Consider the following 20,687-nt stretch of genomic DNA (forward strand, 5'->3'; position numbering starts at 1 on the left):
CTCCTTGGAGCGAGGCCTCTCAAGGCACTGCTGGGTACTGCCCTCTTGCTGCCACGTCCCAGCAATGTGAGCAGGAAGCAAAGGATGCTGGATTCCACCCATTCAATACATTTCTTAGCAAAATGGGAGAGGAACTGTAAGCAGTAGATAACCTGGAGTCCAGGAATTCAAAACAGAGCATGTTTATTAAGTGGTTTCCTTTTACTTATTTCTCCCATTTTTTCTTTTTTAATAAATAAAACCTTCAGACACACACAAGTGAAACACACCATCCTTCAAAGTGCAGTTACATTTCCACCCCCAGCTCCCCCTAATCACATAAAGCTTTGTCAAGTAACCAAAAAGACTCGGCAGGCCGCCCCCAGCCCCGGCCCCTAGTGCTCAATGAAGCTCTGTGTGCTGCCTAGCTAGCCAGAAGCTGCACCTTGTGGCTGTCCAAGGCTGCTTTCAGATACAGCTGCAAGAGGAGGAAAGGGGGAAGTTATAAGATGCATGGTGTGAAACAAAACCAACCGTCCCAACTGTTTTGTTACCAGAGTTAAGTTAGTTACTTTGGGAGCCTCAGAAGGAAGTGGGCAATTACAGTTGTGACTGATGGACGAGGGCTGCTGCTCAGTCACTGCTGTGAAGCTGCGTGCTGGTCAGGGACACAGGACAAGGGCTCAAGGAATTTGCCAGAAGTCAGAGTCCCTTCCCCCCAGCCCGCACCAGGCCCAGCTGAAGAGCCAGCACCGCTCAGCCTGTGCTCCAAGCACACCACGTAACAGAGGGGAGAGAAGGAAGGATGCTCGAGTTCATCGGATGCAGTCCCTCTTTCCAGCTGCCTTCAGAGCTCATTGCTGTCCTGACCATTGCTGAGCAGCAGTACGGGCACATACAAGTCAGTTTAATCTTTGCAGGCTCATAGAAAATCGCTGTAAGTAAGAACTGGTGCTATTTAAACCACCATAATTTTGACCTCATCATTCTCATCAGCGCGGTAGAAGAACGGAATGCAGGGGTTTTCCAGCAAGGAGCCCAGCCTCTCCTGAGGGTTCTGGATTTCTCTGAGAAGCTGCATTATTTGTTTTGCTGTAGGGTCCTCTTGGCTCGGCTGAGCAGCTTTAGTGTCAATAGGATAGAAACCAGACTGATGAAGGGCAGCAGCCTCCTGCTCTGCTTCATCTAAGTTCACTTCTCGTAACCCTGTAAGGCACACGGGAGACACAGCAGGCAGGTAACTCCTCCCATCCACACACACAGACCTGGGGTTATTCCATTTGATGTAACAGGAGCTTACCTTCTCCATCAGTAGCATTCAGTTCGATGCGCCTCTCCACTGGCAGTGCATTTTCATTCTGGCTTGCCAGCACCTCTGGGTTCTGAGCAGCTGCTACGTACTTGCTGTACCACTCATTTCTTTCCTTGACCAGACGCATCACTAAATCCTGCAGTTCCACTAATTTTATCTGCACCAAAGCAAAGGAAAACTTAAGAAGCACGCATACCCCGAGGCCACAAACACTGCACTGCAGAGTGCTGTTATGCCACTGCTACAACTTCAAAGTTAAAGCTAGCTGAAGAACAGCCCATGAAGGTTTTTACACTGCAGCTGCTCCCCAGGCCCGCCTGCAAGTGTACACTGTGTCTGTAGTACCACAGAAGAGATTCCTTGCCTTCATCTCTTCCTTATCCTGAGCCAGCCTGCTGATGTACTCTTCTTTCTCCTGGTGCCGCTGTTTGAGGATAGCCCTCTGACTCTGGTACAATGCTATATACTCCCCTGGAAGACAAGAGAAGCACAAAGAATAAGTGAGACTGATGTACAAGCCTTACCAGACCTCTGCTGCATGAGGGTCCAGCACATCCAGCCCTGGAAGTCTAGCCTAGCTAGGCAGCAAGACTTGAACTGCTTGGGATTTAGCAGAGCCAGCTCCAAAAGCAACGGTGCAAAAACATACCAATGGTGTCTGTTTCCCCAGACAGCTGTATGCAGCGATGCTCCAGCTCTTCCAGCCGCTCCTTCAGGTCAGCTTTCTCCTGCATCAGATCTGTGAAACGGGACTGAACACAGAAATTGGTGTTAGTCACCTCAGCTGCTCACGTATGGCAGCACTCGTGTTAAAGCACCCTCCATTGACATGGGCCTGAGCATAGGGAACAAATCTTGCTGCCTTTACAGCTCCTCTGGGTTGGTAGTAAAAAAGGAACAGAGCTTCAGAAGGTGTAGCGAAGCATCTCTGCATTTTGGGAAGCAGAAGAACTGGGGGAACAAAGTTCCTTCTCATTGCTGGGATAGCACAACTGTGGTCACAATTGGTCTGCAGTTCTTGAAGAGATCTGCTTTGTCCCAGCAGAGTAAAGGTTTAACAAAAATCATGAAACTGTAACAGGGCAGGGTAGGGGAGGCTTTCCTGTGATGAGACAAGTTGTAAGGAAAGCTGCTTTTTAGGAAGTCGCTTATTACCATGGAACGTCTGCTCTTACTCCCCTACAATTTGTGTGTGCCACCACAGTCTGGCACAGGGTGCAAATCCAGCTAGGTGAGGCAGAGGAGCAGAAAGGAGATCCTTTGCTCACCTGTAGTTTCTCCATGGCAGTTTTCAAAGCCTCATGAACCTCCACTGGAACACTATCCACAGTGGAACCTGCAAAGGACATTTATCATTTCTACATCAGTGTAATGCTCACAAAACCCACAGTCTGTTTCACAGAGTCCAGGGCCAGGCTGGGGCATGACTCCGTGCTGACACTGCACCCAGACTGCACAGAACTTCACCTTCACTCAGCGTGACATTACGTTGCTGCTCCTGCTGAACTGCTGCTATCTGCTGCAGGAGGTTTCTGCACTGCTGCTTCTGAGCAGCCAGCTGCTGCCTCATCTCTTCTCGCTCCTTCTCCACTTGGGACATGGCAGATGTCAAGAAAGTCACCTAGGGTGAATTGCAGAGTACACGTTAGTGCTTTTCCTGTGAAGTGTGATCACCTCAGGGTAAAGAGAACAACAGGAATTTACCCCATTTTATTTACAGGTGGGAAACACAAAGGACTAAAGCAGGCAGCAACTATTGTATGTCTTCTCATTCTCAGTCAGTACAAATCATTTCTTCTCTGGAGGTTAAACCTGAACTCCCACAGTAACTGTCTGATTGCAGTATTTTCAGGTTTCAACTACACTTACAGAAAAAATTTAGTAGACATTCAACACATTTCCAAATTGCCTTCCAAACTGAGGAGAACGTCAGCCACCACAATAGTTAGAGCCACTCTGCCAGCTGAGTTGTCTTTGTTAACTAAAACCATTGCTGGACTTCCAGCTTGGTTTTCAACCATGCTGTAGGAATCTTGTTGGGTTTTTTGCTGCTGTGTACAAGGGACTGTAACACTTTATTGTGCCTCAGCTGTAGGGATTACAGCCGATGAACAGCTTACACACTGCAGTCCCTCTGCAGTTTAATCTGCCTCCTTTTCTAGACGTGTTCACAACTGAGAACAAAGGCTTTTCCACCCGTTAAGACCCACCATTTCTTCATGGCTTTCAAACTTCTCTGGGATCACAAACGAAGGATTTTTCATTTCTTCAGTCATCACTTCACTTTCAACTCCATCCCCTGTAAAAGGGAGGTGAACAAAGAGGTAATACCCCAGAGAGCCCAGCTCTGCCTCCCGTCCCTGGAGAGCAGCTGCAGCTATGTACCTTCTAGTCTGTGCAGCATCCTGCCATCCAGCTCTGCTGCTAACTGACTGATCTGGGCCTGCAGTTCTTTGTTTTCCTTTGCTACAGCTTCCAGACTTTCCTGCCACAGAGAAGCAGAACATCAATGAAAAAGCTCTTCACCAAAACCTGTAAAATTGGAAGCAGTCACTAGCAGTAGCACCACAAAAACAAACACACAAACAACAACAAAAGAAGAACAGTGCTTCTGCTCCAGGCAGTTATCATTTGTCTCTAATTCACCTCTATTGCAGAGGATGTAGCATAATTAAGCTTTCTGCCTCCAGTCTTTCCACTCGCCCCTCTTCATTATTACCTTAGTCTGCTGCAGTTCCTTCAGGTGCATTTCCACCGTCACCTTCCCCTGAACTTCCTCGTGCTGCAGCCTGTCCATCAGCTGTGTCTGAAGCAAGTACTGCTTTTGCAGCTCCTCCTTCTCAGCAGCCAGCTGCTGGTATGCCACAGTATACTGCTGTAAGTGGCCGTAGTACTGGTCCCGCTGCTCCTGCAGAGCCCGAGCCTCCTGTGTTCTCAGTTCCAGCTGACAACACATGATAAAACCACCAGATCAGATCATTTCTGCCAGAAAAGATAATGACCCATGTGGCATGATCCAAACTCTCAATATTGCCCCAAAGCCACCATCTGCCCCCACATGCTGTTCCCCCACATCAGGCAGCAGATGACATGGGAGGGCTCTCAGCTTGATCGTTACAATACCAATTTCCATCTTTCCATCAAAGCTTGGTGAGCTGCCAGCTCCCCTTTGCACAAACTGTTGCACACCTGCCCTGCCATCCTACTGCTGTTGCTTACCGTCTCTTTGAGCTCCCCCAGGTTCTCCTGCAGCTGCCCAAGCTTCTTAGCCAGCTCCTTCTTCACGTGCTGCTCTGACTGTAGGGCACTTGTAACCTCCATGTTTTCATTCGTCTGCAAGATTCAAAACCACTGTAGATGAAAGCTGTCCCAGTCACCATAAGTATATGTTATCAGTAAACCACGTGAACTCCTGATAGAATGGGATACCATCCCTTGTGTTGTTCTGAGCTGTGAATAAGGGCAGTAATTAAGTAAGGCTCAGGAGATGGGAGGAGAGCAAGGGGGGGAATCAGTGCTGGGACAATGCCAAGAAGAGGCCTGGCACATCACACAGCCTGTCAGATCCAAAGCAGATGGGTGACAGGAACATCCCAAATAAAGCAATAGACCTTCAAAACCAAGAAGACAAGTTCAGAAAGATGTGAAGAAAAAACTGTGACAGACCATGTGTTACGTGCCACGGCCCCAAAGGGGAAGCTGTTACATGGAAAGGAGCAAGAGTAAGAATTCAGCTTCAGGACAGAAACAATGACAGCAACAGGACAGAAGACTGCTGAGAATTTCTTCATGAGTAAAGCTGGAATAATACTCAGGGGAAAGAAACAGCCTCACTGCCAGCAGAGGAGAAGAAAAAAGGAAATGGCTCTGGGCAGAGATACCAGTTTGCTCGCCAGAGCACTTGACAGAGTAAGGAATTACAGAGCACCTCCTGGTATGGCAATATATATCACAGAAGGCTGAGCATCCATAGCTCTAAGGACAAAAGGCAGATAATGCTCCTGACAGTTGTTTGTTTCTTCACAGTTGTGCTACAAAAGGATTGCATCATTGTGGGAAGTAGTGGGCAAAGATTCATGAGACATACCAGTTTGACAAACCCATTCTGCAGCTCAGCCAGCTGCTCCTTCAGCTCCCGATTTTGGCTCAGTGCCCTGCTGATGGTGGCCTTGTCACTCTGCATGCTCTCCAGGATCTGCTGTCTGTCCACAGACTCCTCATTGTAACGCTGTACTGTCTTCTCGAGCTCCAGCAGCCTCTCCTCCTGCTCCTGGTTGAGGTGGCTCAGCTGCTCATTGTCACGGACCTGGGCCTGGTATTGCCCATGCAGTTCCTCCTTTTCGTGCTGCAGCCTCTGGATCTCTTCCTGCAGACTCAGCTCAGCTGCTGTCGGTCCTGCTGGTAAGGATGGCTCAACATCCATTGGTTTCACTGCTGAGGAAATGGAATCAAAAGCAGATCAGCCAGAGAGCTGAATCACTTGGGTAGCACAGAGCTATGCAGAACATACCCCAACCTGCAGAACTCTGTAACCCAGTAAGTATCACCAGATGCAGTATCCAGAGGAGCAGGGCACCCCAAAACCACACAGTATCCTGCTGCATGCTGCTGACTCCCTCTCTCAGCCCCAGCAAGAGTCCTGCCTTCCTAACCTCATGGGCCTGTCAGGACAGCCAAGCAAGTAACTAAAGCCATAAACCATTTGCTGGGTACTAGTTCCTGGAAGTAGCTCACTTGCTGTCTGCTAGAACAAAAGGTTTCACAGGGCTACCAGTCTTTATGCTCTCTTCATGATTTGAGAGGATCAGACCCACTTGTACATGTAGAAATACTACGACAGTGAGGACACAGGTAATCTGCTGGTACTCTGCAATATGAAGCCCCTCTTTGGAAGTCCTACCTGATTTGCTCAACAGCTCTGTAACATTGGTTTCCAGCTCTTGAATTTGGGCCATATGTTTCTCCTTCTCCTCTGTCATTGTGTGGACCTGCAAGGCCACACAAGCTCAAGTTAAAACTCTGCTCATGGTGCACTTACACCTGTGTTCACTGGAAGCAGCTGTGAGGTTACCTGCTCAGAGAGCTGCTGGACTCGCTGCTGCCAAATGCTCCCCTCTTCCTTCAGCTTCTCTACATACTGATCTCTTTCTGCCTGGAGTTGGTGCAGTGACTCTGACAGCTAGTAAAAACAAAATACAAGGCAAAGTGTACCAACTGAATAAATTAAAGGATGGCTGACCAATTAAGGAATAAAGCCTGGGGAAACTGAGTGTTAACATAAAGCTCAGGCTGCATTTTTCTGCCACGCAAGTTTCTTTACTGCAGTCAGGATTTGGATCATCAGTGCACTTACATTAACAACTTACCTGAGCAATCTGGGTTTCCAGGCTTGCCCTCTCTTCCAGTGCCATCTGCAACTGCTGGTTTGCATCCACATTCCCTGACTGATTTGAGAACTGCCCACAAAAATCAAAAGGTTATGGCAAAATGTTAATATTCAGTTTCTGTGTAGCTTCTCCCCTGACTTTAACCTGCCATCTGATCCATGTTATAACCATCATTCATTACAATGAGTTGGAACATTCAAAAGTTGACTTACAGTGGCATCTAAAATCAAGAAGCTTAGATTTTAACCCTGTAGAACAAGCTGAACTAGGCAGCTCCTCTCTTCCCTTTTATATTTACTATTTTTAATTAAGAAAATGGGTTTTAGTCAAATCATTTGGTTCAGAAACTCTGCATTTCAAGAGTCTGTAGTACACAGACATATCAGATGGTATGAATACTTGTGACTTTAAAGGCTGATAGACATGCTGGGAATTTAAAGCCAGTGTGGGACATGTCAGAGGGCTACAGAGCAAGGCTGGTTCAGGTAAGACAAAATACTATTCCTAGAAGAGTAGCAATTGGCTTTGTTTTACAGGTAACTTAAGCCTGAAAACAACAACAAAAAAAGGCAGCAGTTTCTTTCATAGTGGGCTCACCTTAACACTGAGCCTGCTCTCTAACAGCGGGCTCCCACACATCCCCATTTTAATTATTTTGTCTTAGCTTCACCCAGCTGATCTTCCAGTTGCCATTGTCCAGTTCACCTCTTGATAAGACAGGTGCATGGACCTCTACTCGTTTCTCAGTGACACTGAACAACAGCTGGTTAACAGAAGAGTGAACAGTGACAAGAACAGTCACCATATTTGCACACTCATAGGTCCAGCCACCTTCTCATACCGTATAACATACTTTTAGCAGACTGACATCACAATGTCTTTCAGTCTCCTGCTCCAGCTCCTTAGAGCACAGCTCTAAGCACATCCCAGTGGTGTGATTACCTGCTGAATCATCAGTTCGGCCATTTCCAGTTTCTTATGTAAATCTTCCACATCCAACTTCATGGCTGAGTTCTCAGAAACCAGGGAGCGGAGCTTCTCTGACAGCTCTGAGTTCTGCTGCTTTATTTCCTCACTACCTTTGCTGAAACAACCACAAAACAATCAAGTGGCAGCACTGTATTTTCTGTGGGTTTGCAGATGCCCGTGCCATTAAATTTACAGCAGCTGGAGTCATAGAAATGTAGACTGGAAGATAGCTCTGCAGGTCATCTTGTCCTGCCTCTCAATCCAAGTGGAACTGGACTACCACCAGATCTCGTCAGCCACAGCTCTACAGTGCTGTAATACTTCCAAGGATGGAGACTGCACAGCCTCCCTGAGCACTGTGTGCCTGTGCTGTACTGCACACCTCACCTTTTGTTTTTGTAATTATTATATTCACACTGAATATCTGGCCTCCCAACTCACCAGCCGTGCTCAAAGCCCCTTGCTAAGGTTTGTGGCTCTACTGAGAAGAATTTCATTACTCTGGAATAATATGCAAAACAGGCTTACCTGTGTTTGTACAGTTCTAGTTTTAGGTTGTCTCGCTCCTTCACCAACTCTTTGTTATGCTGGAGGAAAAGCAAACGATCAGTTCAACTACAGACTTTAGCCATACAAATAACATGTTCAAAGATTACCTTATTTTATTTTAACAGATCAGCTAAGGCAGAAAAGGTCATAACCTGAGCAAAATCCCCAGCACAGGTTTGCTCAGAACTTCACTTAGCACTATAGTTGGCTGGCTAGTGCTGCAGCTCATCACACCATCAGATTGCACAAAGGATGGATTTGCCAGGACTACATCTGCTCTGTCATTTTGAACATGATGCTACTAACTCATGGTGAAGTTATTTCTGCAAATTTCTGAATAAGTATCAATAGTAAAGTGCCTGTTTGACGGAAACCCTCCCGGGATGAGGTGTCAGAGAATCTTCTGTTGTGTGGTGCTGGCAAGACTCATGCAGAAAGGTGCCAGATCTGAGGACAGCCACTGAGCCATATGATTAGTGGTCACAGAAATCTGAATGAAAGGTTTGCCCTGATGAGAACACAGGGCTTTACAAGGTTAATTAACAATTAACAAGGTTAAGTTCAGCCCCTCTTCCAAACAGGGACTACAGACTTTGTAGTAGTGAAGTGACAAGCAAATAGCCAAAAGCAGAGTTGCTAATTAAGCATAAAGAGAGGTGGCTCTTACCTTCTCTGACTGTTTTTGCTGCATAGAGATGGAGGACAAAGTGCGTTCTAGCTCTGATACCCTCTGGCGAGATGACTGTAAACGAGCAGCAAGGTCTTCAGCTTCTCCTAAGTGAGTCAAAGCAGAGGCAGTTGAGACTAAACCACAAGGGAACAGGCTAAGCAGCACTTTCTGCTTTGTCAACAAGCTCTTAAAACACTTCAGTGACAGCAGCACAGAGCTCTGTAAATCCGTAGGCCTGCTTCCACTCCTGGCACTACATGTGATTCACCAGCAACCTCGGGCAGTAAAGCTCTCTCTCAATAACTACCTTTCTCACTTTTAGAGGGAGATGATGAAATGTCCTTTACAGAGCAATATACACCATGTTCTTTTTTTTCCTATGAGGGCAAATTGCTGAAATTTAGTTGAGAATGAAAGGCCTGGATAAAACCTACACTAATGCGACAGCTGTGCGGGAGGAAGGGTGATGAAAGGGAACCAAGTATTAAAAGAATCCGAATAAAGTGAGAAAAGAACAGTCTGGGGCAGTCACCAGGCCCGAGCAGGGCTGACAGGGCTTCAGTGATGCACAAAAGAACCTCAGCTGCCATGGGATTACCATGCTCAATTTGGGGGCTGCTACGATGACAGAAGCGGTGACGGTGCCAAGGATTGCTCATTAAGGAACCAAGGAGTGCTGTGAGCTGGCTGCCAGCAACCATCCTGCTTCCTGAAATGCACGGTTTAACCCACAGCTTGGGGCTGGAGTGCTCCGAGTCAATTACCTGATTTCTGCCGTGCAGCTTGCTGAGTGTGTCCAAGGGCTGTCTGCAGTTCAGATTTCTCAGAAACTAGAATTCCAATCGTCTGGATGTGAACCTTGGAGAAAGAAAAAGGAGCTCAGTGCAGGAAATCTTTGCTCGCAAGCACAACATCCCTGCTGCCACAAAAGGATAATTCAGGGAGACAAAGAGCTCTTGCATTTAAGTACAATCTAGCTAACTGGCTCTCCTGGTTCTCCTGAAAGAATGTTGGCTTCCAAGATGAAGACAGAGTGCTCAGTAATCCAGAAAAGGACAGCAGCCAGGTTGTATTACTGTAATGAAAGCACTGCCTTACCTGTAGCTGTTCTCTCAGTGCTGCTTGCTCTTTAGAAAATTTCTGTTCAAACTCCTTCTTTTCCTGTAGAAAAAAATGATGCCTGTTCAGCACACATTGTAAAACCCTCCATCCTAGAATGGCAGCAGTAAGTTCCTTACCATGGCATAAATGTGGCAGTGTTTGGAATGCAAACTACTGGCAAGGCCTTAAAATGTAATCTGCTGCTTTCACTGCAGCCTTCCAATACTTAAGCATTTAAATCTTAGCTTTCATCAAAATAAGAAAGCTCCCTGCCAGGCCTGGCCCGTGAAGTCCAAATACTCAATCCTACACTACAAGTAGAACCAAATCTAGGATGATCTCCAGAGAAGTGAAGAAACTGCCATCCTGGAGCTGTTTACAAAGTGTGTGGATGTGGTGCTTAAAGACACTGTTCATTGGTGGACTGGGTAGTGCTGGGCAGACTGTAGGACTTGATGATTTTAAGAATCTTTTTCAACCTGAATGATCCTACAGTTCCATAAGACAGCACTGCATTGGCCCGTGCCACAGTCTGCTATGCTTTCTCTTCCTCAGAGGAACATATCTATTTCTATCTCTATCCAAAAATAGGATACACTTTACCTTCTCCAGCTGATTCACTGCTTCTTGGTTCTGCTGCTTCTACAGAAGAAGATGGATGCATCAGTATTAAAAGGAAATACTCTCATACTGCTAAAGCAAATTTGCACTTCAAGTAGGATGCACACCCAATGAATGCAGATAGCCCCCGTTACCTCTTAATGCAGAAGACTAAGATCACCTCACCTATTAAAATAATAGATGTGGGGTTTCCTTTATGAATATGCCATACGTGTTTTTCATTGCTCAGTACATTTCAGCAGTCATTTGCAAACACCACTACAAAACTCCTAGATGTATCTGAGCATCCACCAACTTCATAGTCACACCTTCACCCCATGTCTATGGTGTTCATCATAGCCCTGATGCATCAGGGCAATGACCAAAAATGCATTCAAAACAGAACACAACCACAGCACAGTGTTTTGCTTCAGCTGAGACCTTAAAGTTTCATCCCATGTGGCAACTGGCCTTTACATCATGCAGAAGCTCACTTATGTTGGCAGGCTCCTGCCAAAGCTGGTATGAAAGAGCTGAAGCCAAATACAGAGAAAGGGGACAATCCCATCCCAGCCAATTTCAGTCCTGAGGGTGAACCTGTGTGCAGATTTGGGTGGGCTGGAGTGTCTGCTCCTTGCTGCTTTTGTCCTCGTGGCAGTTTCTCACAGATGACCCATATGTAAGCTACATGCATGGTATATTTCCCCTTTCCAAAGGACAAACATTGGCCCATTTTTACTACTTCTATTTCAAGCTCACATTGAAACATGACTGAGCTAGAAAGCTGATGAATTAAGAGGGTTTGAGTCTAACACCAGTGCAGAACACAACCAGAAAAAGGAAAGACAAAACTGCAAATGCAGCAAAGGCCCCGTGTAATTCCAGGCAGTGTTTAGTGAGCCTGTCAGAAAGCAGGCAAACAAGAACAGTCCTGGGTGGGCACTGCCCTTGCTACCCCTGCAGCCCAGCTAAAAGACACAAAGAAACAGAATGCAACCAAAGGAACTCAAAACCAAAAATAACACACGGAGGGGCTGTGGGGTGCACTGGGAAACGGTGGACTTTGGAAAAAGAGTGCAAGAGGAACAAAATGGGGAAAAGTACTTCAAACCAAGAAAGGCTCTTTTCAGACCAAACCAAGTCCACTTAGCTCCATTTCTTGCAGTGTTAAAGCTGAAGGCTGAAAAGCAGCAGCAGGAATCCATGCAAGGCACAGGACAAAGCAGTTCATTCACAGTGCCAAGAGAAGCTGAGGATGTGATCAGAAACCAGCCCCAGGCTCTCTTAGACCTATTGCTCTCACTCTGCTAATATATTTAGAACAGCATCACCACCTGCAGAAATAGGTTTGCACACTGCTGCCAGCACCAGAATTGTGTATTTCAGGGATTCAGACCAGGCCCAGAAATAGCTGTTTTATCAGGATGCTTATCCAGAGAAAACACAATGAGTGACAGAGTGAATTCAAGAAGAAAGCAAAACTATGCTGCTTGTTCTCAGATGAGCCAATGTATTTGTAAGTGGCCTGGGACTTTGATCTTCCTACATCTCCCATTCAGCCCATTTTGTTCCACCCAGTGTGGTGTGAAAGCAGCCTTCCTTGTGGTGCTGTAAGAGAGCCCGTAACCTTGCAGACACCCAGAGAGCATGGAGGAGCAGCAGAGACAATATCAAACTGGTTGGTAGGATTGTTTCTTACCAATTCCTCTATCTTTGTAATGAGCTGTTTGTTAGTTAGATTGCTGGAATCTAGGGCTACTGCCAGCTCCTGGTAACGTGTCTGATGGGCACATGCAGGCAGGAGAAGAAGGCAGGGGCAGAAAAGGGGAGGGAAAAAAAGCAATAATTAAAAAGGACAGAAAAATAAATCATTATCACAGTTTGATAAAAATCAGATGTTCCAAATAAATCTACAGATTCAACAAGAGTAGCTGGGACATTCACTTGTACTTTCTGCTAAGGAAAGCAGATTTTTTTGACATAAAAGCAAATCAAAACTAAGGACTAGACTGGTGCTGAACCGAGGACTAATGATCCCCAACCCCCAGCTCAGATACCTCAGAAATACCCACTCCTGCTGACCACAGCTACCTGAGTACAGCAGAGGGCAACGCTGGACAACAGTGTATGGGAACTGGGTGTTCAGTCAGGTCTCATTAGCACAGTCCCAGCAATTAACTTAGAACAGAAAATAAGAAAAACTCATAGGCTGAGGACAACTTACTTCCATTTCCTTAATATTTGTGGAAGAAACAACACTTTCCCCATTCACATATGACGTGGACTAGAAGAAAAATAGTCAAGTCAGTCAGCTTTATTCCCCCAGGCAATAAATCACTATTAAATAAGAACTGACTATCACAGTACTTCTCATAGCACATTTCACTTGCAAGCACCACAGTCAGCCACAGGTAAAAACACTTTCCTGGCTAAGGATAGATGCAGCCTCCCCCTGTGGCAAGCTGATACAAATTATGCAGACTGACTTCAGATTCTTTGCCACTTGATCTTTCCATGAATATATGCTGTCCATTCACCCACTCCACTCTTCCTTCTACTGCTGAAATTCTAACATTCCTAAAACTGGAAGTTTAACTTCTCAATGCTTAAATATCTCATTGTTTAGTAGGACGACTGCAGACATTGACACTGAAGAGTGTTTTCTTGAGCTGGCTGCTTAAAGAACCACATCAGACATCAAAAAAGCTGTAAGGACAGATGGACCAAAATGAGTCCATACCTGAGAAACCAGGCCATTGAGTTGTTCAGACAGCTGGCGGAGACTTTCTGTTGATGACAGAGACCTGGGAACAAAGAAGGACCTCACAGTGAATATTCCTCCTGCAGAACTGCCCCAGTCAGTAAAGCAGCAGGGAGCACTACAACTTTTATTTGCTGGACACTGTGGGATCCTGTTGCAAACATAAAACACTCACCTGTTCTCATCCACAGTGTTTTTATGATCTTCAGCTTCATGAATCTGTGGAGCAGAGCACAAATTTACAAGTCTGAAAAGAAAGATGGGAATCGTGTTTGTGAATGTGCCCCTAAGGCTTGACTACATCTGGGCTCAGGTTCCACAGCACCTACTGCTTCCCAAAGAAAGATAAACTAAGACCACCGGCTCAGTTCCCAGCTTACCCACAATTTCTGAGCATTGAGAGCTAGGTTTCTTGGGATTAAGAGGCTTAAGTGTTACTGGCTTTGTATTTGCTGTTACCATTTATCAGAATAATCAGCTGTACTTTGCTGGAAAAACTTCAATGGAATCTTTAAGCAGTGAAAGGAAATGCAGATTGCTCCAGCTAGCTGGAGACCTTCTGTATTATTAAAAGTGCTTTCTGGTAATTAAACAGGAGAGAAGGGGAAAAGAACCACAGCTCTGGAAGCAGCAGGGATGTGTGCATGCTAGTACCCTCCACTCAGACAGATGATTAATAGAGAGTGGAGAACGTGGTTATATTTACAGGACACAACGTGAGCTAGTTGGGAAGTCTGCCTTTCTAAGAAAGAAAGTCACTAACCCGTGTGGGGATACTGATGATGACTCACAAACCTGTGTCAGCTGCGTGCTCCCAGGAGCAGGCAGGACAGAAGCACAGCTAGGCAGGCTGTTGCTGTTAGATAGCACAGGGACATCGGCAGCAAGCTGGTCAGCATTACGAGTGGCAACATCACTGTCAAAGTATGCCTGTCACAAAACACATCACAGAATTACAGCCTACGTGCAAAACAAAGCAAACACACGTGGACTCAGCACCTGGAGACAGGCCTGTGAGAACTACTGGATGTGAACAAAGTCAGGTAGAAACGTGTGGAAGTGAGTCTATGTCCTCCCCAGAGCAAACAGGTGACTGCATCAACCCACAACCAAAAATCGTCCCAGCCCTACGTCCTGCTGGATCCAGTCTGAACAGCTGTCCCATCACCACCATCACTTCTCTAACACGGGCTGACTCCCTGCTCTATGCTCACCCTCTGGATTTTCTGCAAGGATTTGTCATTAAGTGAGCAAGGGGCAAAGCCAGATGGCATCACTGCTTCGTACAGCACTGCCCCCCACTTGTCTCTGGGGAAAACACAGATCACTGTGTGCAGATTAAGGTGGGAAAGAACAGGCGAGCGACTGCTTGACAACCAGGTGAGTCAAACTCGAAGGGCAAGCTATGAAGCAGACACTCAGAAACAGGACATGTGGGAACAGGCCAAGATGAGCCTGGCTGGGAGCAGGTGCCCATGGCCCTGGCGAAGCTGGGAATCCCACAGCTACAAGAATCTCAGTAGAAAAGGGCCTAAGAACTATTTCTGGACAGTGATGAAGGCTCTCATCCGGCATCTGTGGGAGGACAAATAACAGCTGAGGACACCTCCACCAAGCCATGCTGAACTGGATAATTCCATCCATCCTGTGCAGCAACACAGCGAGCCACACAAACTCAGAGCAGCATTCTGTTGGCTTATGACAAGTAGTTTTATTTCATCTCTAGCTCTGACAAACCATCACTTAATGACACTAGGAAGCAAATTACAGTCTTTCAGCAGCCAGCCCCACCAATGTATTGTAACTCTCTGCAAATCCATCTGAAAGAGTTCCCTTTTACTTCAGTCACTTCTTTCTTGGCAGTTTGCATGAACCAAGAACTCCCTGGGCATTCCCTGTTGACCTGCACAGCACTTCATTCATGAATGAAGCAGCCAGGATTACAGCAGTAGTAAAGGCAGATTTAATGAGTAATGAGCTGGAAAGCTGCAGAGGGGAACAAATGGAACTGCCTCCATTGTTTTTTTGGAGGACAGACACTTGTGCTCTCAAGGAGCAATATATTTTAGGTGCTTGAAGGAAAGTCAGGAACTCCCTTGCTTATTCCAGACACAGGTTACTTCACCTCTGTTTGTTCAAGCTCTCATAAATGTAGAACGTCACGTGGACTTCTGCCCAGGACATCTCATAAACATGTCCCTAATTTTTTTCTGATTGGAACATTCTTTTCGCATAACACTTCAAGATGCAAAAGTCAGTAACACAGCCACAAGAACTGCCTCCACAATAAACAGTTTTAAAGTAAATTAATAACTACAATAAGCAACGTTTTTGAGTGGATAAATTTTGCTGGAGATAGAGTCAGGAGTGGAGTACTTTTCTGGAAGTGATGCACTAATAATGTAAAACACCACGTTAGTAATTGTGCTCAGCCCAGCACACAGCAGGATCCATGTGCTCTCAAACTAAGGCTCCTGCTTTGTTGGGGTTTCTGTTTCACAGCCAGGAAAGCTGACGTGGGTGAGGTGGGGGGGCTGTGTGGCAGCAGCAGCTCTTCTGCCCCAGGAGCACCAAGTGAGTTTCAGAATGCTCTCCTGACTCGGGATTTTTAGAAGACAGCAGCTGGAAAGGGAATCACAGAGCTCACAGGTCTCTTCCTGTCACTTAAGCTCTGATGGCACACAGCCTACCTGTGCTGGGTCTGGTTAGCACCTGAATACATTTCCATTGCTCAGTGAACTACTTCCTGCCCCTCCTCCAGGCGTGAGGGAAGACACTCAAGCTTGTAAATGCTGTACTCGAAATACCTGACTTCCTGCCTAAACACATTTAAAACAGTGGCACTTGCCAGATCGTACAGCACCTGTGCAGGTTTCATCACCCGTCATCAAATGGGGCAGCTGGAATAACTACACAGCTTGCTCAGGGCAGCTGCCCAGCCAGCCATGAGCAGAAACTTGCCCTTCAGGAGCACGGCACTGAAGTAAATAAAGCAACCACACAGACAGGAGCAACACAGATTGAAAAAGGCAGCACTCCCAGAGCAGCATGTCTCAGCAGTTAACTTGGCTTATCACCTCACCCCAAACTCTGTTTGTTCTTTCTTTCCTTTCAGCTCGACTGTCTAAAGGACATGTATTTGAATGGTTAACTTTTTTTTTTTTTTGCATTTTCAGACAGAAAACAGGAGGAAACAAGCACTTACAAATGATGGAAACACATGTTAACAAACAGGCCCGTGTTAAAAAATAAATAAAGAGCAACACAGCAGACATGCCAGAACAAGGCTCCATCCGAAATCAAGGTCAGTGCAGAGCATGCAGAGGGGACAGCGAGTCACTGCGAGGGACACGGAGCACTGCCTCACCTTCCTTTTGTCCAATGAGGGTATGGCTACCCCATTGGAGCGGTTAAGGTCTGACACCAGCACCTTCAGAATGTTCTGAATCTAAAGGAGGCGAAAGAAAAGTGGAAAGAGAAACGGCTCAGAAAAGGACAGAGAGAAAAACATCAATCAAAGGCAGCCAAAGAAACTGGCATCGTCCAGCTCCCGACCTCAGAACGGCAGCACCCAGGGCTGCATTACAGCTCTGAATGCTCCAGCACTGCTCCACCACACACCCTGACTCACACACTGCTAATACAGGTGTCTCAGCCACTCACACTGCATAACCCTCTCCCAGCTGCAGTCATACTGGGAAACCAAAGAGCAAAGCAGAGGGAAGTTATCGAGGAGAAAGAGCAGGACGCTCACGTTCTCTGGAGACTGGTGGTCATCGTTTGTGGGAGTCTCAGGCCTACTTCCTTCTTTGGTTTTTCGTTTTTTCTTGGCTCCTGCAGTTGCTCCAGGGCTGTTCTTCTGCTGATACTCCTTCAGCTGCGAAAAAAAAGAATAACCTTTAGTCCAAACAGCATACGTCTTCTGTGAATATAATGTCAACAACAAAACACAGGTTAAGAAGTCAGCTGAGGTGTAAGGACAAGAGAAACTGTCCTTAAAGAGCTCGTTCTCCAGGGGGAAAAAAATGCATCTACATCAGTTAAGGACTCCTAAAGTGAGAATTAACAGCGATGGGTTTACGACAAGAGACTGAGTGCTGTCAGTGTTCAGCTTCGGTAAGCAAGTCCCCAGGAGACAAACTGATACAGCAAGAAAAAATATCGGTAACAGCAATAAGGAAAAAAGCACGGCAGCAAGCTGGAAACGCAGCTCTGATAATACAGTGTGACGAGAAAAAAAAGAGCTGAAGGGGGACAACGACAGCACTCCAGATCACACGCGGACACACTCCAGATCACACGCGGACGCCGCGGGGACGAGCACTCAGCGCTGGATGTGCCGGGAACGGCTCTGAGCGCAGCGCGGCCCCGGAGCTCCGGCCGGGAAAGGCACCGTGAGCAAAGGGATCCCGGGCACCGGGATGGATTTCAAAATGGAAGCCCGAGCTGCTCCAGGGCACTTTCCCATCCGCGTGACTTTGACACGGGCGGGCATCGCTGCTGGGACGGATCGGGCTGAGCTGCCCCGCGGGAGGGAGAAGGAAAAAGCAAATATATAAATCAAAGGGAAAGAAAGAGAAAAAAAAAGACAGAAAAGAGCAGCAGAAGAAAGAGAACACAGAGACGAGTAAGAGAAACCCGGGAAGGGAAGGACAGCGGCAGCCGCCGAACGCAGGCGGCAGCATAGCAGCGCGGCAGCATAGCAGCGCGGCAGCGCAGGCCCGGCCCCCCCGGGCCGCCCCCACCGCCGCGGAGCACTGCGGGGCCGATCCGGGGCTCCCCGCACGGCTCCGGGCATCGGCCCCGCGTTCCTCCCGCCCTCACCTTCTTCTTGGCCGCCGCCAGCTTGCTCTGCCTGCTGCCGTCCGCCATGTCCGCCCCGCGCCCGGGCCACGTCAGCCGCCGAGGGGAGCGGCGCGAGCGGCCGCCAGGGCTCCGCCCCGAGAGCCCGCCCCACCCGCGGGGCCCGGGGGCGGCCGCGCCCCTCCGCTCCGCTCCGCTCCGCGCCGCGCTCGGCCCGCGCTGCCGCCCCGCCCCTCCCGGGCCCCGTGGGCCGCGCGCAGCCCGGCGCGTCCCGCCAACGGCCCGCGGTGCTGCCTGCGGGGGGGAGCCGCTCCTCCCCACTCATTCCCCGGCGCTGAGGGGGCGTAGCCGCGCGCGGGACTACAACTCCCAGCGTGCCCCGCGCAGCATTCCTCCTCACTTCCGCTCCCAGCGTGCCCCGCGCCGCCATCGCTGTGATTCCCAGCGTGCCCCGCGCTGCGGGCGGGAGGCGGCGGTCGTGGCGGAGCGGCGGTCGGAACCCGCGGGGCGCAATGCGCCGCCGGTGCGGGGCAGGTACGGTCGGTCCCGCCCCGCCGAGCCCCGCCCCGCCGAGCGCTGACTCGGGTCTCCGTGCGCTGTTTCAGGGCTCCCTGCGGTCCCCGGCGGAGCGGCGGTGCGGGTTTCAAGTCCCCGGTGAGCAGCCGCCCCGCTCCGGTTACCGGCGGCTCGCGGTGCCGTGAGCGGTGCCGGACGCGCTCTGTCCCCGCAGGTCCCGGCCCCGCCGCGCGGAGAAGAGCCGTGCGATGATATCGAAGCGCTGAAGGAGAAGGACCGAGCTCTGGACCGGGACATCGCGCAGCTGCTGTCCGAGTACGGCCCGCGGGGGGGGATGGGGCTGCGCGGTGATGGTTCGGGTTGTGAGTCCCTGAGTTCCTTCCCGGCTGCTTTCCCTAAGCCTGGCTGGGACGGCTCTGACCTGCTGACGTGGTGATGTATCGATTGGGAATTAATGTGTGCATGTTTCTAGCTGATGCCACCTCCTGCTGTGCTAGCAGAGCTGGTTGAGATCCCAGACGGAGGACGGAGATCCCATCCAGCCCCTGCAGTTCTGTGATCCGTGGCTTGCACCGCTGCCCCGTCTGGGTTTGGATGAGTGTTTCCCTTGCTCTGTCTCAGTGATGTGTGTGATTGATTTGAATGAGGTGGGGGGGTTAATCATAGAGACATTAAGGCTTGAAAAGAGCTCTCCAATCCCCACCCCACTGCACCCACAGACACATCCCGCTGTGCCACCTCCCCACAGCTCTGGAAGAGCTGCAGGGACGTGGGCTCCACCACTCCCTGGGCAGTGCATAGCAATGCCTCACCACTCTGAGAAGGCATTTTTCCTAATGTCCAACCTGAAGCCATTGTTCTAAACAGCGGGGTTTTATTGCTCTAGGTCTCCATACCTCAGATATCCTCACGTGTTTGTTTGGTGGTGACAGTGCTGTTCAGGAGCAGCAATCCCTCTGTGCTGTTCTTGACCTTTGTGGCTTTGTTACAGAGGCTACAGTGTGGAGGAACTGGAGAAGCACATCTCTCTGCTCCACGAGTATAACGAAATTAAAGATGCTGGACAGATGCTGCTAGGCAAACTGGGTAAGGAGGGGAAGGCTATGGAAAAAGCTCTTGGTGTAGTAAATTTTGTTATATAGACAGTGATGCCAGAAAGGCAGAGCTTGTTTCAAAGAATCTTCATTGTTAGGCTTCCTTAACAAAAAGAAGTGGTGAAGCACACACAGGGGGCATAGCTGGGAACTTTGGTTCCTTACCTGTGTGTTTGTTGGGATAGAAGGAGGCTACATGGGGGGAAAGCACAAGTCTTCTCTGTCTTATTTGTTTTCTCCTTAATGAAAGCAATGGAATTTCTTTTCTAGCTGTTATCCGAGGGGTTACTACAAAGCAGCTGTACCCTGAGTTCGACCTGGAGCTTAATGACTAGCATGGGACCTACAGGCTGACACGACCTGTAGACATGACTGCTGCAGAGCCCTTGTGTTTTGGTGCTGTGCCCATTGAGAGCCAACAGAAGCAGTGTGTACATTGAATTTCCAGTGTTAGCAGCCACGTTTCTCAACAGCTTTGAAATGTGCAAGATATGGATGGTATCAGCTCGTTCCTGCTTGTGGGAAAGGGATGCTGGGGCTCTTTCAGTTTGCTCTGCTACCTTAGGAACACTATTTCTAATTGTTATTTTTTAATTGGAAATGTTGTAATCCAAGCTAAAGCTCTTCCCAAAGGGCCTTTGCTTCTCTTCAGCATCCAGGGTCTGTCTGGGTGTTAACCTGCAGGTGGAACAGCCTCTCTGTGGATGATGTAAGTGCACACCGTATGGGATGTAACAGCTGCTTTGTCAGGAAAGCCACCAGAAGAGAGGACCAGAGGCCGAAGTTGTGATGGTGATTTGGTTATGATTGGATCTGGAGGAGTTTGAGTGTTCAGCATTTTTGTACTTAACTGCTGTAGTACCAGAGGTTTTGTATCAGTTCTGTAGTAAAGAGAATGTTGTGGTGAACTGTCTGACCTGAATAAAGCAGCACTGGCATCCCTCAG

General features: G+C 48.3%; 2 protein-coding genes across 2 annotated transcripts; one reads left to right on the plus strand and one right to left on the minus strand.

Annotated features, from left to right (window-relative positions):
• Positions 1-718: 718 nt before the first annotated feature.
• Positions 719-18,238, minus strand: GOLGA2 (golgin A2). The gene is made up of 28 exons (XM_065737558.1): positions 18,153-18,238; positions 17,083-17,205; positions 16,696-16,776; positions 14,124-14,258; positions 13,504-13,547; positions 13,308-13,371; positions 12,792-12,851; positions 12,267-12,347; positions 10,571-10,609; positions 9,965-10,027; positions 9,631-9,724; positions 8,864-8,970; positions 8,176-8,234; positions 7,621-7,762; positions 6,658-6,747; positions 6,363-6,470; positions 6,192-6,279; positions 5,379-5,722; positions 4,511-4,624; positions 4,011-4,235; positions 3,677-3,776; positions 3,502-3,590; positions 2,759-2,912; positions 2,560-2,627; positions 1,941-2,043; positions 1,656-1,762; positions 1,280-1,448; positions 719-1,185 (listed from the first exon to the last, which is right to left on the minus strand). The coding sequence occupies exons 1-28, from the start codon at positions 18,198-18,200 to the stop codon at positions 938-940; spliced, it is 3,147 nt and encodes a 1,048-aa protein (XP_065593630.1). The 5' UTR covers positions 18,201-18,238; the 3' UTR covers positions 719-937.
• Positions 18,199-20,496, plus strand: SWI5 (SWI5 homologous recombination repair protein). The gene is made up of 5 exons (XM_065737196.1): positions 18,199-18,665; positions 18,737-18,785; positions 18,862-18,962; positions 19,639-19,733; positions 20,012-20,496. The coding sequence occupies exons 1-5, from the start codon at positions 18,199-18,201 to the stop codon at positions 20,074-20,076; spliced, it is 777 nt and encodes a 258-aa protein (XP_065593268.1). The 3' UTR covers positions 20,077-20,496.
• Positions 20,497-20,687: the final 191 nt, after the last annotated feature.

The sequence above is a fragment of the Cyrtonyx montezumae genome, unplaced genomic scaffold, assembly GCF_038088225.1.
Source record: "Cyrtonyx montezumae isolate F1298 unplaced genomic scaffold, pur_monq_1.0 scaffold_20, whole genome shotgun sequence".
NCBI classification, from domain to species: Eukaryota; Metazoa; Chordata; class Aves; order Galliformes; family Odontophoridae; genus Cyrtonyx; species Cyrtonyx montezumae.

Excerpts from the sequence above, each read along its gene's own strand:
- SWI5 (XM_065737196.1), top strand. The coding sequence starts at position 18,199 with ATGTCCGCCCCGCGCCCGGGCCACGTCAGCCGCCGAGGGGAGCGGCGC. Across the intron at positions 18,666-18,736 it reads GCGCCGCCGGTGCGGGGCAG|GGCTCCCTGCGGTCCCCGGC; the intron begins GTACGGTCGGTC and ends GCGCTGTTTCAG. Across the intron at positions 18,963-19,638 it reads ATCGCGCAGCTGCTGTCCGA|AGGCTACAGTGTGGAGGAAC; the intron begins GTACGGCCCGCG and ends GCTTTGTTACAG.
- GOLGA2 (XM_065737558.1), bottom strand. The coding sequence starts at position 18,200 with ATGGCGGACGGCAGCAGGCAGAGCAAGCTGGCGGCGGCCAAGAAGAAG. Across the intron at positions 2,044-2,559 it reads CTGCCATGGAGAAACTACAG|TCCCGTTTCACAGATCTGAT; the intron begins GTGAGCAAAGGA and ends TTCTGTGTTCAG. Across the intron at positions 1,186-1,279 it reads GAATGCTACTGATGGAGAAG|GGTTACGAGAAGTGAACTTA; the intron begins GTAAGCTCCTGT and ends TGTGCCTTACAG.